The 12,912-nt window shown below is 52.7% G+C and overlaps 1 protein-coding gene and 1 long non-coding RNA gene across 3 annotated transcripts in view; one reads left to right on the top strand and one right to left on the bottom strand.

Annotated features, from left to right (window-relative positions):
• Positions 1-484: 484 nt before the first annotated feature.
• Positions 485-5,254, bottom strand: LOC112443012 (uncharacterized). The gene is made up of 2 exons (XR_009491996.1): positions 1,510-5,254; positions 485-732 (listed from the first exon to the last, which is right to left on the bottom strand). It is a non-coding gene; the product is annotated as an uncharacterized lncRNA (long non-coding RNA).
• Positions 5,255-5,450: 196 nt separating this feature from the next.
• Positions 5,451-12,912, top strand: part of ANKRD33B (ankyrin repeat domain 33B) — a 101,490-nt gene continuing 94,028 nt past the window's right edge. Inside the window, exon 1 of one of the 2 annotated variants that reach the window (XM_010816845.4) lies at positions 5,451-6,231. In XM_010816845.4, coding sequence (XP_010815147.2) covers positions 5,866-6,231 — 366 coding nt within the window. In that variant the 5' untranslated portion in view covers positions 5,451-5,865. The remainder of the gene's footprint in view (positions 6,232-12,912) is intronic. The other variant, NM_001205847.3, reaches the window with a different exon arrangement.

The raw sequence follows: 12,912 nt of genomic DNA, 5'->3' as shown, positions 1-12,912 counted from the left end.
AAATACACAAGAGGCTGCTCCTTATATCTCTAAGTAGGTCAGATGGATAATCTGGCCCAGTCATTCTGTAGATGGACTCCAGGACATGCTAAGTTACTTCTATTTCATTGCTGAAACCAAGCAAATCAGATGGGACTTGAACCACGGGGTGGGACTGGAACCTGGCCAAAACCCAGATTGGGACTTGAAGGTGCAGTCTTTTTGTTATTGTTGTTAAAATATTTTATTTACCTGTTTTATTTGTCTGCATCAGGTCTTGTTTTGGCACAGGGGAGCTTCATTGCATCATGCAGGATCTTTTCATTTCGGGCCTTGGACTCTCTAGTTGTGTTGTGTGGGCTTAGTTACCCTTTACTTCCCCAATCAGGAATCGAACCTATGGCCCTTGTAGTGGAAGCACAAAGTTCTAACCACTGGACCAAGGAATTCCCCAAGCTCAGGTTCTTGACATCTTGTAGCAGAAATAATTCAGTGAGAGACAAAGTGATAGGTACGAATTGGATTTATTTAGAAAGGCAATGGCAACCCACTGCAGTACTCTTGCCTGGAAAATCCCATGGACGGAGGGGCCTGGTAGGCTGCAGTCCATGGGGTCGCTGGGAGTCGGACACAACTGAGCGACTTCACTTTCACTTTTCACTTTCATGCATTGGAGGAGATGGCAGCCCACTCCAATGTTCTTGCCTGGAGAATCCCAGGGACGAGGAGCCTGGTGGGCTGCTGTCTATGGGGCTGCACAGAGTAGGACACGACTGAAGTGACTTAGGAGCAGCAGCAGAAAGATACACATTTCATAGACAGAATGTAGTCTACCTCAAAAGGCAAGATGGGCCCTGAGAGAAACACATCTCACAGAGTGTGGACCATCTCAGAAGGTGAGAGGCCTGGAAATTTTGGGTGGTTAGTTTTTATGGGCTGAATACTTCCGTAGGTGAAGGAGTGGGAGAATTATTCTATTTCAGTGAAGGGTTGAGAGTTTTCAAGAATAGGGATACCCCCAATTTTGGGTATTTTATGGTTAGCCTCTGATGAACTGTCACGATGCTGGCTTCCCTGGTGGCTCAGAGGGTAAAGCATTTGCCAGGAATGTGGGAGACCAGGGTTCGATCCCTGGGTTGGGAAGATCCCCTGGAGAAGGAAATGGCAACCTTGGTAGGCTACAGTCCATAGGGTCACAAAGAGTTGGATGCGACTAAGTGACTTCATGATGCTGGTAGGGGTGTCACTTAGATGCTAATGTATTATAATGGAGGCTTCCTTGTTGGCTCAAATGGTAAAGAATCTGCCTGCAATGCAAGAGACCCAAGTTCCATCCCTAGGTCAGGAAGATTCCCTGGAGAAGTAAATGGCCACCCACTCCAGTATCTTTGCCAGGAAAATTTCATGAACAGAGAAGCCTGGCCATGAGCACATAAGTGCATAATGCACATAATGCGTGCATATTACAATGAGCATATGGAGAGGCTCATGGTCCGCTGGAGGTTGGATCTTCCGCCATCTTGGACCTACTTGGTTCTAGCCAGTTTCTGGTGTGTCCTCATGGCTGTATCTTCCAAAGGTTGTGCCCACCCTCCTTGCGTCTTGTTTCAGGTGCTGAAATAAAAGCACAGAATGTAAAATCTGGGAATTAAGTTTTATCGAGACCTTACTGAGGATATAGTCTGGGAAAGAGCCTCTCAGATAACTCCGAGGAACTGCTTTGAAAGAGGTACGGAGTGGAACAGGAAAGTGAAAGTGTTGGTCGCTCAGTTATGTCTGACTCTTTGTGAACCCATAGACTGTAGCCTGCCAGGCTCCTCTGTCCACGGAATTCTCCAGGCAATACTGGAGTAGGTAGTCACTCCTCCAGAGGCTTTTCCTGACCCGGGGATCAAACTTGAGTCTCCTGCATTGAAGGCAGATTCTTTACTGTCTGAGGGACCTATATGTATAATTTGCTGGGAAAAAACCATGGAACTGAACATCAAAAGATCACTGTGAATCACAAAGAACAGACATCTCAAATTAACGAGTTTAGTGCTTTTCTCTTTATGGAAAAATGCAAGAATCTAGGATCATGGAAATCTTCCCTTAGATGTTTATCTTAACCATCTAGGGGCAGACAGCCAAAGCACAAAATATTTCCTTTTTTTCCCTTTCCATTCTGGATTCCCCTGTCAGTGGGTGACTGCAATGCCTTATGACTTGATCCTTGTAGAACTGGAATGGCCAGCAACATTTTTTTTTTCTTTACAGATACAGTAGGAAATTTTTGGGAATATCCTAAGTATCAAGACTAGGAGTTGGTCAAATACAGGTGTAACTCAGTCAAGATCTAGAACTATTATGATTGCAACTCAACAGTGGGGATGTCATCAGAAGTCAGTTTGTCAGATAGCACAGTCTGCACTGTATCCCAAGGTGCACTGCCTTCCAAAAGAAAAAACGAAAAGCATTTCTCTTTCAGCTCACGTGGGTAGTTCTCTTGGCAAACAGGGCAACACATTTGGAGCACCTGTTGCCGCAGAGGAGTTTATGTCATACAGCAAATGGATACTCTAACTTTCATAATAATGAAAGTCAACAGTTACTACGTGCTAAAATTCAGACATATGAAATGCTTAAAATCATTCTGCCATTCGTTCTATTCTAGAGGTTGGGACCTTGGTTATTTGATGAGCAATGAACTCACCTGCCAATGCAGGAGACATAAGAGACGTGGGTTTGATCCTTGGGTTGGGAATATCCCTTGGAGGAGGGCATGGCAACCCACTTCAGTATTTCTTGCCTGAAGAATCCCCATGGTCAGAGGAGCCTGGCAGGCTGCAGTCCGTGGGGTTGCAAAGAGTCTGAAGTGACTTAGCACACACGCATGCATGGGGAGGGTTCATGCATGGCTCCACCGTTAGGTCATCTCACTTTGCTTTCTAAACAAATTTTGTGGGGAGTGTGCCATTACAGGTGCATTCAGTTTTCAGTCTTTAAATACACTGCTTGTAATTTTTTAAGACCTTCCTGTTATAGCTATTACAGTTAGGTGGCCTCTTTGAGAAATATAACTAAAATAGTGAATTTTTTTTTAAATAGCCCAAGGACAAATTATTCAACTGAATCAACCAGCTGTTTAATTGCCATACATATATAAAACTTAACTATCACAACATTGTCAATTGGCTATACCCCAATACAAAATAAAAAGCTCAAGAGAAAGAAGGAATATTAATATTTAAAAACTTAAACATCATCAATCAAAAGAACAGAATTCAGCTATTCCATTGAAACTTAACTATCTTGGATCAAATACAGTTCTGTAAAATGTTACCTATTAAGAGTTCTGAGTCCGTTGGCAGTTTTGATAAGCTGCTTTCTCCTTTTTGGGTAGATTTTGTACATATAATGTTGACTTAAAAATCCCCAAGGCCTAATTGTGTGTTCTCTCACAACACTGAGCATCTCTTGTCTTTGTGGTAAAAGGGGAGCATTTCTAAAAGGGAAAACCAGTTTGGTTTGGAGTTGGATCCCTCACAAAAGGCTAGTTTTTATTTGGAGCTGGCCATTTCAGAAGTTTACCTTTAAAGGTTACACCATGTAGTGATATTTGCAACCGAATTTCCAAGGAAGGAAAGGAGGAAGTGGGGAACTCTGAAGATAGAGCTTAACTTTGGTGGTGAAATACCCAGGGATGAGGGCTGAGGGGTTGCCCACTCCTGGGGGTCCACTTCCCCACTCCAGGACCACAGCCCCATCCCTGGGGACCCCCAGCCCAGCCCTCTGGGTACTTTGATAGGCACAGCTGGCCTGGGGTTAGAGGAGGGGAGGGTTAGCAAACTCATCTCTCTGCCTGGGCAGAGGGGGAGGGTCACTTCAACTTGTAAAAATCCCCTGACTTCATTTAGCCTCTGGAAACACCAAAAACAGCGGTCAGTCTTGAAAGGTGGAAATTTCCAGTGGGGATTTATGTAAATATGGCTACTTAGAAAAGAAAAAGCAAACTATGACCCGGGGTATTTTTGGCTTCAGAGAGAAAGCCCCGGACTACAGGAGGTCGGTGCTCCCGGGGTTCACTTTCGGTTCAAGGCTCGCTCGGGCGTCCATCTCTCCTGTCCGCAGCCCCACCCCGTCCTCCCGACCTCGGGGATGCCAGGTTCCCAGTCAGCCCGGAGGACACTGGAGGCCACGGGGATCACCACGGGCAGGTCGCACAGAACGCCAGGGCCTCAAGATGCAGAGGCCTAGGCAGTTGGAACCTCACTCAGGCCCCCGCCAACCATCCCCGGTGGTGTCTTTGACCGCGTTCCCCACTGTGGCCCTCAGCCTGCCCGCCCAGGCCTGGAATCTTCTAGTTTGTCCCCAGCTCCAGCGGCCGCCCGGTTTTGTTCACCTTGGTGCCCCGAGGGCCTCTCAGGAGCTGGCACCGGGTAGGCACGCTGTCCAGAGCGGTGGAAATTAAAGAAGGAAAGGAGGGTGAGGAGACAGAAAGAAGCGCTGTTTCACCCGTGGGCTCCGCGTCCGCCCATGGACCTGAGGTGGTTTCTGTCCAAGATGCGACGTCCCCCGACGGCCCCAACCCTCACGCCACATCTCCCCCATCCTAAAAGCTTTTTCCATGAGGATTTGGCCCACGGTCCCACGATGCGTCTTCCTGTAGGAGGCCTGAGGCTCCCGGCGGCGGGGCTTCACCCTCTGCGCTGGGACCGACGGGGCGGAGTGGGGGGGTAGGCCAGGCTCTGGCCGGGGGGGACCGGGGTTGAGGGGACGGTTCGGGGATGGGACCCGGGCCATCGCTGCGGGTCGGCTCTCTGTGTTTGGCAAGCAGCAGCGGAGTCTGAGCCGGGGTGGTGGCTTCCGCCTGTGCATCCGTCTAGACTCCGCAGATAAAGGGACCCTGGCCAGGGGTGAGGGAGTGGGGTACCCTTCGGATCTGGAGCCGCCCCTTCTCACCCAAATGTCATTCCCCTAACCCCGGCGGCTCCAGGACAGCGGCTCCGAGGCGCTCGTTGAGAAGCCATCTGAAAAGGGATCGCTGGCCCGGGTCTTCTCCCTGGTCTCCCGCCTCGCCTCGGCCTGGGATGTCCCCGGGGGCAGCCCGGAACTCCCGGTTCAGAGGGGCAGGGTCCCCAGCTGGATACCATCTCCCACGCATCCACCCGTCCTCCGTGCCCAGGGCCGTCTTAACCCGGGAGCGAAGTTGGCCTCGGAGCCTAGACTCCCGGAAAAAATGCACAAACAGGCTGGGAGTCTCGGACGATGAGAAACTGCCCCCCCCCCCAACCCCCTCCCCACCCCGCCACCCCAGCCCGCAGGCCTGACGCCCGGGGTGGCTCCGGGCCCAGGGATTTGGTGTTACCGACGGCTGAGCCCGCTGCGTCCTCCGACCCCCACCTTCACCCTCATCCCGAGAGCAGGGGCGGGGCCACCAGCCACGAGGGCGTTCAGGTTCTTTAGTTGTCGCTTCTGGTTCTCCCGCGTGCGCATTTCTCAGCTCCCGGGCACAGCAGCCGGCTGCACCGAACCCGCGGGGCCGAGGCGCCCCCTGCTTGGCTCTTAACTTTTGCCAGGATCACGCCGGGTGGTGGGGGGCGGGGGGCGGCGCGGGACCCCGGGGCGCGCACCTCCTCGAGCTCGGCCGTCCCCGCCCGCGCCCGCCCGCCGCGCTCGGAAAGCCCCCGCGGCTCCTCCTACCCCCGAGGGGCTTTCTCCAGCCTCCGGTGACTCGAGTCTTGGAGCGCGGCCGCCCGGCGCGCGTTTCCGCCGAGCTGGAGCGCGCAGAGCCCTCCTGCTTTTCTGGGGCCGCCGGGGACAAGGGGCGGTGACCTCGGTGCGCGCCCGGCGTCCCCGGCTCCCGGCCCGCTCCCCGGCCCCCCGGCCCGCGCCCCGGCCGCCGGCATGGTGCTGCTGGCCGGGCCCGGGCCGGAGGGCGGCGGGGCGCGCCGCGTGTCCCCAGAGCCACCGTCCCCACCCCGGGACGCGCAGGCCGGGGAGGACCCAGCTGACTACGAGGAGTACGAGGACTTCTCGAGTCTGCCCGACACCCGCAGCATCGCCTCGGACGACTCCTTCTACCCTTACGGAGATGAGGAGGAGTACAGCTCGGTGAGCGCGGAGAGCGCTCCGGAGCCTGTTCCGGAAGGCGTCCCGGAGGCGGCTACCCTCCTGCGCGCCGCCTGCGCCAACGACGTGGGGCTGCTGAGGGCGCTGGTGCGGCGAGGGCCCAGCGCCGAGGAGGTGCAGGAGACCGATCGCAACGGCCGGGTAAGAGCGCGCCCGTTCGGGGTTCTGGGCCCCTCCGCCCTCCTCGGCCCCGGCCCGGCGATGACTTTGCCGCGGCCGAGAGTGCCGTTTCCCAGCTCCATGGGAACGCGGGACGCCCGGCGCCCTGGGCGGCCTGCCCATCCCCGGCTGGAGGGAGCCGCACAATTGCTCCGTGGTCACAGCGCCTCGGGGACCGTCGCCAGACCCGCGCGCGTGCTCACCGCAGCCCCTTCTAGTTTCCCGCCCGCGGAGTCTTCCATGCTCCCCTGGGGCCCGCGCTGGGATCTGAGCTGGGGCGTCTCGCGGGTCCCTTCACTCCGGGTCCCCTCTGACCGTCAACCCTCCTCGCCTGCAGGGGAAACCCCTTCTGCAAAATGCCCCAGTCGCCCCCAGTGCCCCCAGGGTTCGGCCCTCTCGCTGCCCCTGCGCTTGGCCTTTCACGCCGGAGCGCGGATCGGCTTCTGCTCGCCTCCCGGGTTCGAAGTTGGTTCTGGGACCCCCTCCTTCCTCGCATCCCTCCCCCTGCCCAGGCGCGGCTGCGCCCGATGACCCACACGGTGGCCGGCCAGCGCGATGTCCGACTGGGCTATCCTCACGGTCACCGCGGAGAGCCGAGGGCCATCGCGCGCCCCCCTCCCCGGGGCAGGTCCCTGCAGGGGAGCACAGCGGGGCGGCAGGAGCACACCCGCAGGGCAGGCGGGCGTGGGGGTGGGGAGAAGCACGAGGGATCCATGAGTCATGACAAGACTCAGGGACGATGAGAAACACTGAGAAAAAAAAAGAAAGAAAAAGTTGGCTCGAGAAGGACTGGCTCTCGGAACGCAGCCCACCAAAGCCGCGGGAGGAGACAAGCCGCAGGGTGAGCGCAGCGGCCAGGTGCCCGTGGTCGGTGCCCAGCGGACAGTGGCCGCGGTCTCCCTGCCTGTTACGGTCCCCGGGTCCCGCGGGATGGGCAGTCTCTGCCTGGCGCGCAGCCGGAGGGAAGGTGCCTTTGCTGGGGAGGTCCCATACTGATGGGAAGGATGTGCGTCTCCTTGGAAACCGGGGGAGCCGGGTGCCTTTGGTTTATCGCGGGGGGTGGGGCTGTGGGGCCCCGGGGTGTTCCTCCCCTGCCTGTGGTCTGGACCCGGCTCAGGCAGACTGGAGCTCCTGCAGGTATGGTCGAACTTGACACCGCAGTTGAACTTGGGGAGGGCTCTCCGCTTGGTGTAATGTGTCAGGTGGTGCTGGCCCCTAGATCTCGAAGGCTCCCAGAGCTGGAGAGGGGCCCGCGTGGGCAGCATCACCCCGGTGACCCTGGGACACCCCAGGGATGCCTGCACCCCAGCCCTCCCTCTGGCCGCCAGGAGGCTGACTGTGCAGCTCTGCTTTCGCTTTTACCAAGGTGACTTTTCACAGATGTTCACGGGAAACCTCAGTTTCCTGAAGCAGGTAACCGGGGGCTGCCTTAAAGGAAGCCCCACAAGGGTTAGGAAGGGTCAGGGATGGGGTGGATCTCTCCCCTGTTGGAGGCAGCTTGGGGTCTCCTGGGGCCTGGGTTGCCCAGCCCCCACTCTGGGCTCCACTAGGCTGTGCTTTGTTGTGTTTCCTTTGGGGGCAAAAAATAAAAGTTGGAAAGCAGCTGTACTGGAGACCACTGAGGACAACATGAACCATCCCCAAGGGGCTTGGGTCTGTTGTACTGAGTTTTGCAGCCTCTTATGAAAGCCTCGAGGGCTTCCCTGATGGCTCAGTTGGTAAAGAATCCAGCTGCAATGCAGGAGACCGGGGTTCGATTCCTGTGTCGGGGAGATCCCCTGGAGAAGGGAAAGGCTACCCACTCCAGTATTCTGGCCTGGAGAATTCCAGGGACTGTATAGTCCATTGGGTTGCAAAGAGTCGGATGCGACTGAGCAACTTTCACTGTGAAAGCCTCTCCCTCAGTGCAGAGTCAGGGGTGGCCAGCTCCGGTCTCTGCCTCAGTTTCCCCGCTGTGATGTGGGGCTGATGGCAGCTTCAATCTGCCAGGTTACTGAACACTAGATCCCTAGCGCACAGCTCTCTGACGTGGCCGTGTTTACTGTTTTGTCCTGTTTTTCACTCACCTACCTTCTCCATGCTCAGAAGAGACATCCTCCAGGTTTTTTTTTTTTCCTGAGATCAGGCAAAGCTATTTTTCTCTGTGCTTTCCCCCTTGATTACAGAGTCTCCCTTCATTTTTCTGCTCTGAGCCTCCTCTCTGCTCCCCACCAAATCAGGATGGAGAAATGGCCCACAGCCCATCAATGACAAAGGCCCACAACCCATCAAGCCCTTTTATCTTCTGATCAGAAGAAGTGGGTCCTGTGTTCTGGGCTTTGAGGGGGTGAGGCGAGAGCTTCTGTTCTTCCTGGTGGCTTCTTGATCTTGTTATCAAACAGCCTCTGTCTTTCTGAAGCACTTTGAAAGAATGAAGTGTCACAAAGGCCAAAACACAACCCTGTAGCAGATGGGGTAGTGAGTCACTGATGAGCGTTCACTGCAGACCCACTGTGTGCCAGGCACGAGTGGGCACTGCAGGGTCTCCTGAATCAAAGGGTCTCTGCCTTGAGAGTCTTCACCTTTTAATTGAGGAAGAACTCAGAGTGATAGTACCAAGTGCTTAGACGATAATAATAGTACCCAGTGCTTAGAGAGCAATAATACCCAGTGTTTAGAGAGTAATAGTGCCCAGTGCTTAGAGAGTAATAGTGCCCAGTACTTAGAAAGCAATAATACCCAGTGTTTAGAGAGTAATAGCACCCAGTGCTTAGAGAGTATTAGCGCCCAGTGCTTAGAGAGTATTAGCGCCCAGTGCTTAGAGAGTATTAGCGCCCAGTGCTTAGAGAGTATTAGCGCCCAGTGCTTAGAGAGTACTAGTGCCCAGTACTTAGAGAGCAATAGCACCCAGTGTTTAGAGAGTATTAGCGCCCAGAGCTTAGAGAGCATTAGTACCCAGTGCTTAGAGAGTAATAGTGCCCAGTACTTAGAGAGCAATAGTGCCCAGTGCTTAGAGAGTACTAGTGCCCAGTGCTTAGAGGGTAATAGCGCCCAGTGCTTATAGCCAGAGGCAGGATGTGAGAGGAGCTCTATAGAAGTGCAGAGCAAACATCTTGGAAGCCGGGACGTGAGGACAATCAGGGAAGCCCAGTGAAGGGCGACTTTTGGAGGTGGTGGTGGGAGGACCTTCTAGGCAGGCAGATGGCTCCAAGGCGGTGGTCGGTCACGGTGCGGGACAATGTGGTCGCTGAAGCCAGAGGGGCTTTCCAGGGCTAGCTGCTGAGGGGCCGGCCTGGAGCTGCTGGTTAAGAAATGGGAAGCTGGGAAATCTGGTTTCAGCGTGCTGGTGTCCGGTCTCGGGGCCGTGATATCCCTCCGCACACGGCCACACGACTCGGCTGCTCACAGCCTTCAGCTTCAGGTCTTCAGGGCGTCTCCTCAGGGAAGTCTTTCCTCCCATCCCCAGCCAAGCCAGCAGCTCCTGGAACCAAGGGAGGACAGTCCGGGTGTTCAGCAGTTGAGGCCTGCAATGGCAGGTAGGGTGGTCATTCGAGAGAACCGGTGACGTTCTAGCAAAGACGTAGAGAAGAGGGCTTCGTTGGTGGTTCGGGGGTTAAGAATCCCCCTGCCGATGCAGGGGACACGGGCTGATCCTGGCCCGGGAAGATTCCGTATGTCAAGGGGAAGCTAAGCTCGTGTGCCACAGCGCTGAAGCCCGAGCACCCTAGAGCCTGTGCTGTGCAACCCGAGGAGCCACCTCAGTGAGAAGCTTGCGCGCTGCAAGTAGGGAAAGGCTGATCATAGCCATGAAGACCCAGCACAGCCAAAAACAAAACAAAACAAAAAAAAACCCGAGTCACATTATTTAAAACGAAAAGATGCAGAGAAGAAAACTCGGAAAGAGCACTTCAGGAAGAGGGCACAGCAAGTGCACAGGTCCTGAGGCAGGAGCTGTTCAGGGGCTGGTCTGTGATCAGTAGCAGTAAAAAGCTTATGGAAAGTCTGAGCGTTTTTGCTGGAGGACAAGGGGAATTGCATTAACTGGCAGACTACTCAGGCCTTCCTGGTGAGTCAGTGGTAAAGAATCCACCTGCCGATGCAGGAGTCGCTGGTTCCATCCCTGGGCTGGGAAGATCCCCCAGAGAAGGAAATGACTACCCACTCCAGCATTCTTGCCTGGGAAATCCCACAGACAGAGGAACCTGGCAGGCTTCAGTCCGTGGGGTCACAAAGAGTCGGGATAAGTGACTCAGTGATATCTGAGTGACTAGATAACAACAACTGAACTGCTCACAGGCTGCAGATAGCAGCCTCCCAGAAGGAAAATGTCTCTAAAGGCTTTTTAGGGGTTGTGTTTATTGAACTGTTGATCTCTGGTCCATTAAGAACAGAGTTTGCCAAGATGAGTGAGGTTTCATTTGGCTGGAGTTAACTAAGGATCAGACTTGTTTTGTTTAAGAAGGTGTGTTCTGGGGACTTTGCTGGTGGTCCAGTGGTTAAGACTTCAGGTTTCCAGTGCAAGGGATAAGGATTTGATCCCTGGCCAGGGAACTAGATCCCCTGTGCTACTCTGCATGGCCAAGAAAAAAAAAGGTCTGTTGTTTCCTGGCTCCTGAGATCAGTAGAATTTTGGACCTAGCTCAGCAGAGTCTCCTTCTAAAATATTTATTGTTCTAAAAGGATTGCATAACTGAATATGCAACATGTAAATATTTGTCAAACAATCCTTCAGAAGTATTCAGAGTGTGCTCTGCTGTCTTGTAGATTTATGCTTGTTTTGTTCCCGCTGACTGGGGGACAGTTCTCCTTGTTAATTCTTCACTTCTCTCCTGAGGTAAGGCCCTGACAACTCTGCACAGAGGACTGCAACCAAAGGAAATGTTTGTGCTGTGTTCATTGTTACAGAACGGTGGTTTGAATGTCAGACAGCTCTTGAACCAAATTAGGCCCAATTCTGCTACCTTGAAAATATTGTACTCTTTCCTTTAAAAAAAAAATTAAATTTATTCTGGCCATGCCACGTGCTTATCAGAACTTAGTTCCATGGCCAGAGATTTAACCCGGGTCCTCAGCAGTGGAAGCAGAAGCCTTAACCCCTGGACGACCAGGGAAGTCCCCCTCCTCTCTTGATGGGACTCTTATCTTACATGTTTAAGTTCCAGTTCCTCTTGCTGAAATGTTTCCAAGACTACTTCACCCATTTCCTCAGTTGGCTCAGGAATGGCTGCAGTCACCATCTGCATGATTTTGGAGCCCAAGAAAATAAAATCTCTAACTGTTTCCATTGTTTCCCCATCTATTTGCCATGAAGTGATGGGACCGGATGCCATGATCTTAGTTTTTTGTATGTTGAGTTTTAAGCCAGCTTTTTCACTCTCCTCTTTCATCTTCATCAAGAGTCTCTTTAGTTCTTCACTTTCTGTCATAAGAGTGGTGTCTTCTGCATATCTGAGGTTATTGATTTTTCTCCCAGCAATCTTGATTCCAGCTTGTGCTTCATCCAGCCCGGCATTTTTCATGATGTACTCTGCATATAAGTTAAATAAACAGAGTGACAATATACAGGCTTGAGATAGTCCTTTCCCAATTTGGAACCAGTCTGTTGTTCCTTGTCCAGTTCTAACCGTTGCTTCTTGACCTGCATACAGATTTCTCAGGAGGCAAGTCAGGTGGTCTGGTATTTCCATCTCTTTCAGAATTTTCCACAGTTTATTGTGATCCACACAGTCATAGGCTTTGGCATAGTCAATAAAGCAGACGTAGGTGTTTTTCTGGAATTCTCCTGCTTTTTCTATGCTCCAGCAGATGTTGGCAACTTGATCTCTGGTTCCTCTGCCTTTTCTAAAACCAGCTTGAACATCTGGAAATTCACGGTTCACATATTGCTGAAACCTGGCTTGGAGAATTTGAGCATTACTTTACTAGCGTGTGAGATGAGAGCAATTGTGCTGTAGTTTGAACATTCTTTGGCATTGTCTTTCTTTGGGATTGGAATGAAAACCGACCTTTTCCAGTCCTGTAGCCACTGCTGAGTTTTCCAAATTGAGTGCAGCACTTTCACAGCATCATCTTTTAGGATTTGAAAGAGCTCAACTGGGATTCCATCACCTCCAGTAGCTTTGCTCATAGTGATACTTCCTAAGGCCCACTTGACTTCGCATTCCAGGATGTCTGGTTAGAGGTGAGTGATCACACCATTATGATTATCTGGGTCGTGAAGATCTTTTTTGTATAGTTCTGTGTATTCTTGCCACCTCTTCTTAATATCTTCTGCTTCTGTCTGTCCTTTTTTGTGCCCATCTTTGCATGAAATGTTCCCTTGGTATCTCTGATTTTCTTGAAGAGATCTCTAGTCTTTCCCCATTCTGTTGTTTTCCTCTACTGATCCTCATTGATCACTGAGGAAGTGATATATTTTTAAAATGTTTATTTATTTGGCTGGGCTAGGTCTTAGTTGCAGCATGTAGAATCTAGTTCCCTGACCAGGAATCCAACCTGTGCTCCTTGCAGTGGAAGCACAGAGTCTAAACCACTAGACCGCCAAGTGGGTCCCCCATTTCTTTCATTTTCTGGTTAAAAAAGGACAGGACTTCCCTGACAGTCCAGTGCTTAAGACTTCATGCTTCCACTGCAGGGGGCAAGGTTTGATCCTTGGTTGGGGAACTAAGATTTCACATACTGTGA

This window comes from Bos taurus, chromosome 20 (genome assembly GCF_002263795.3).
Source record: "Bos taurus isolate L1 Dominette 01449 registration number 42190680 breed Hereford chromosome 20, ARS-UCD2.0, whole genome shotgun sequence".
Taxonomy (NCBI): Eukaryota; Metazoa; Chordata; class Mammalia; order Artiodactyla; family Bovidae; genus Bos; species Bos taurus.
The sequence above is the reverse complement of the archived record's forward strand: the minus strand, read 5'-3'. Positions and strand labels throughout refer to the sequence as shown.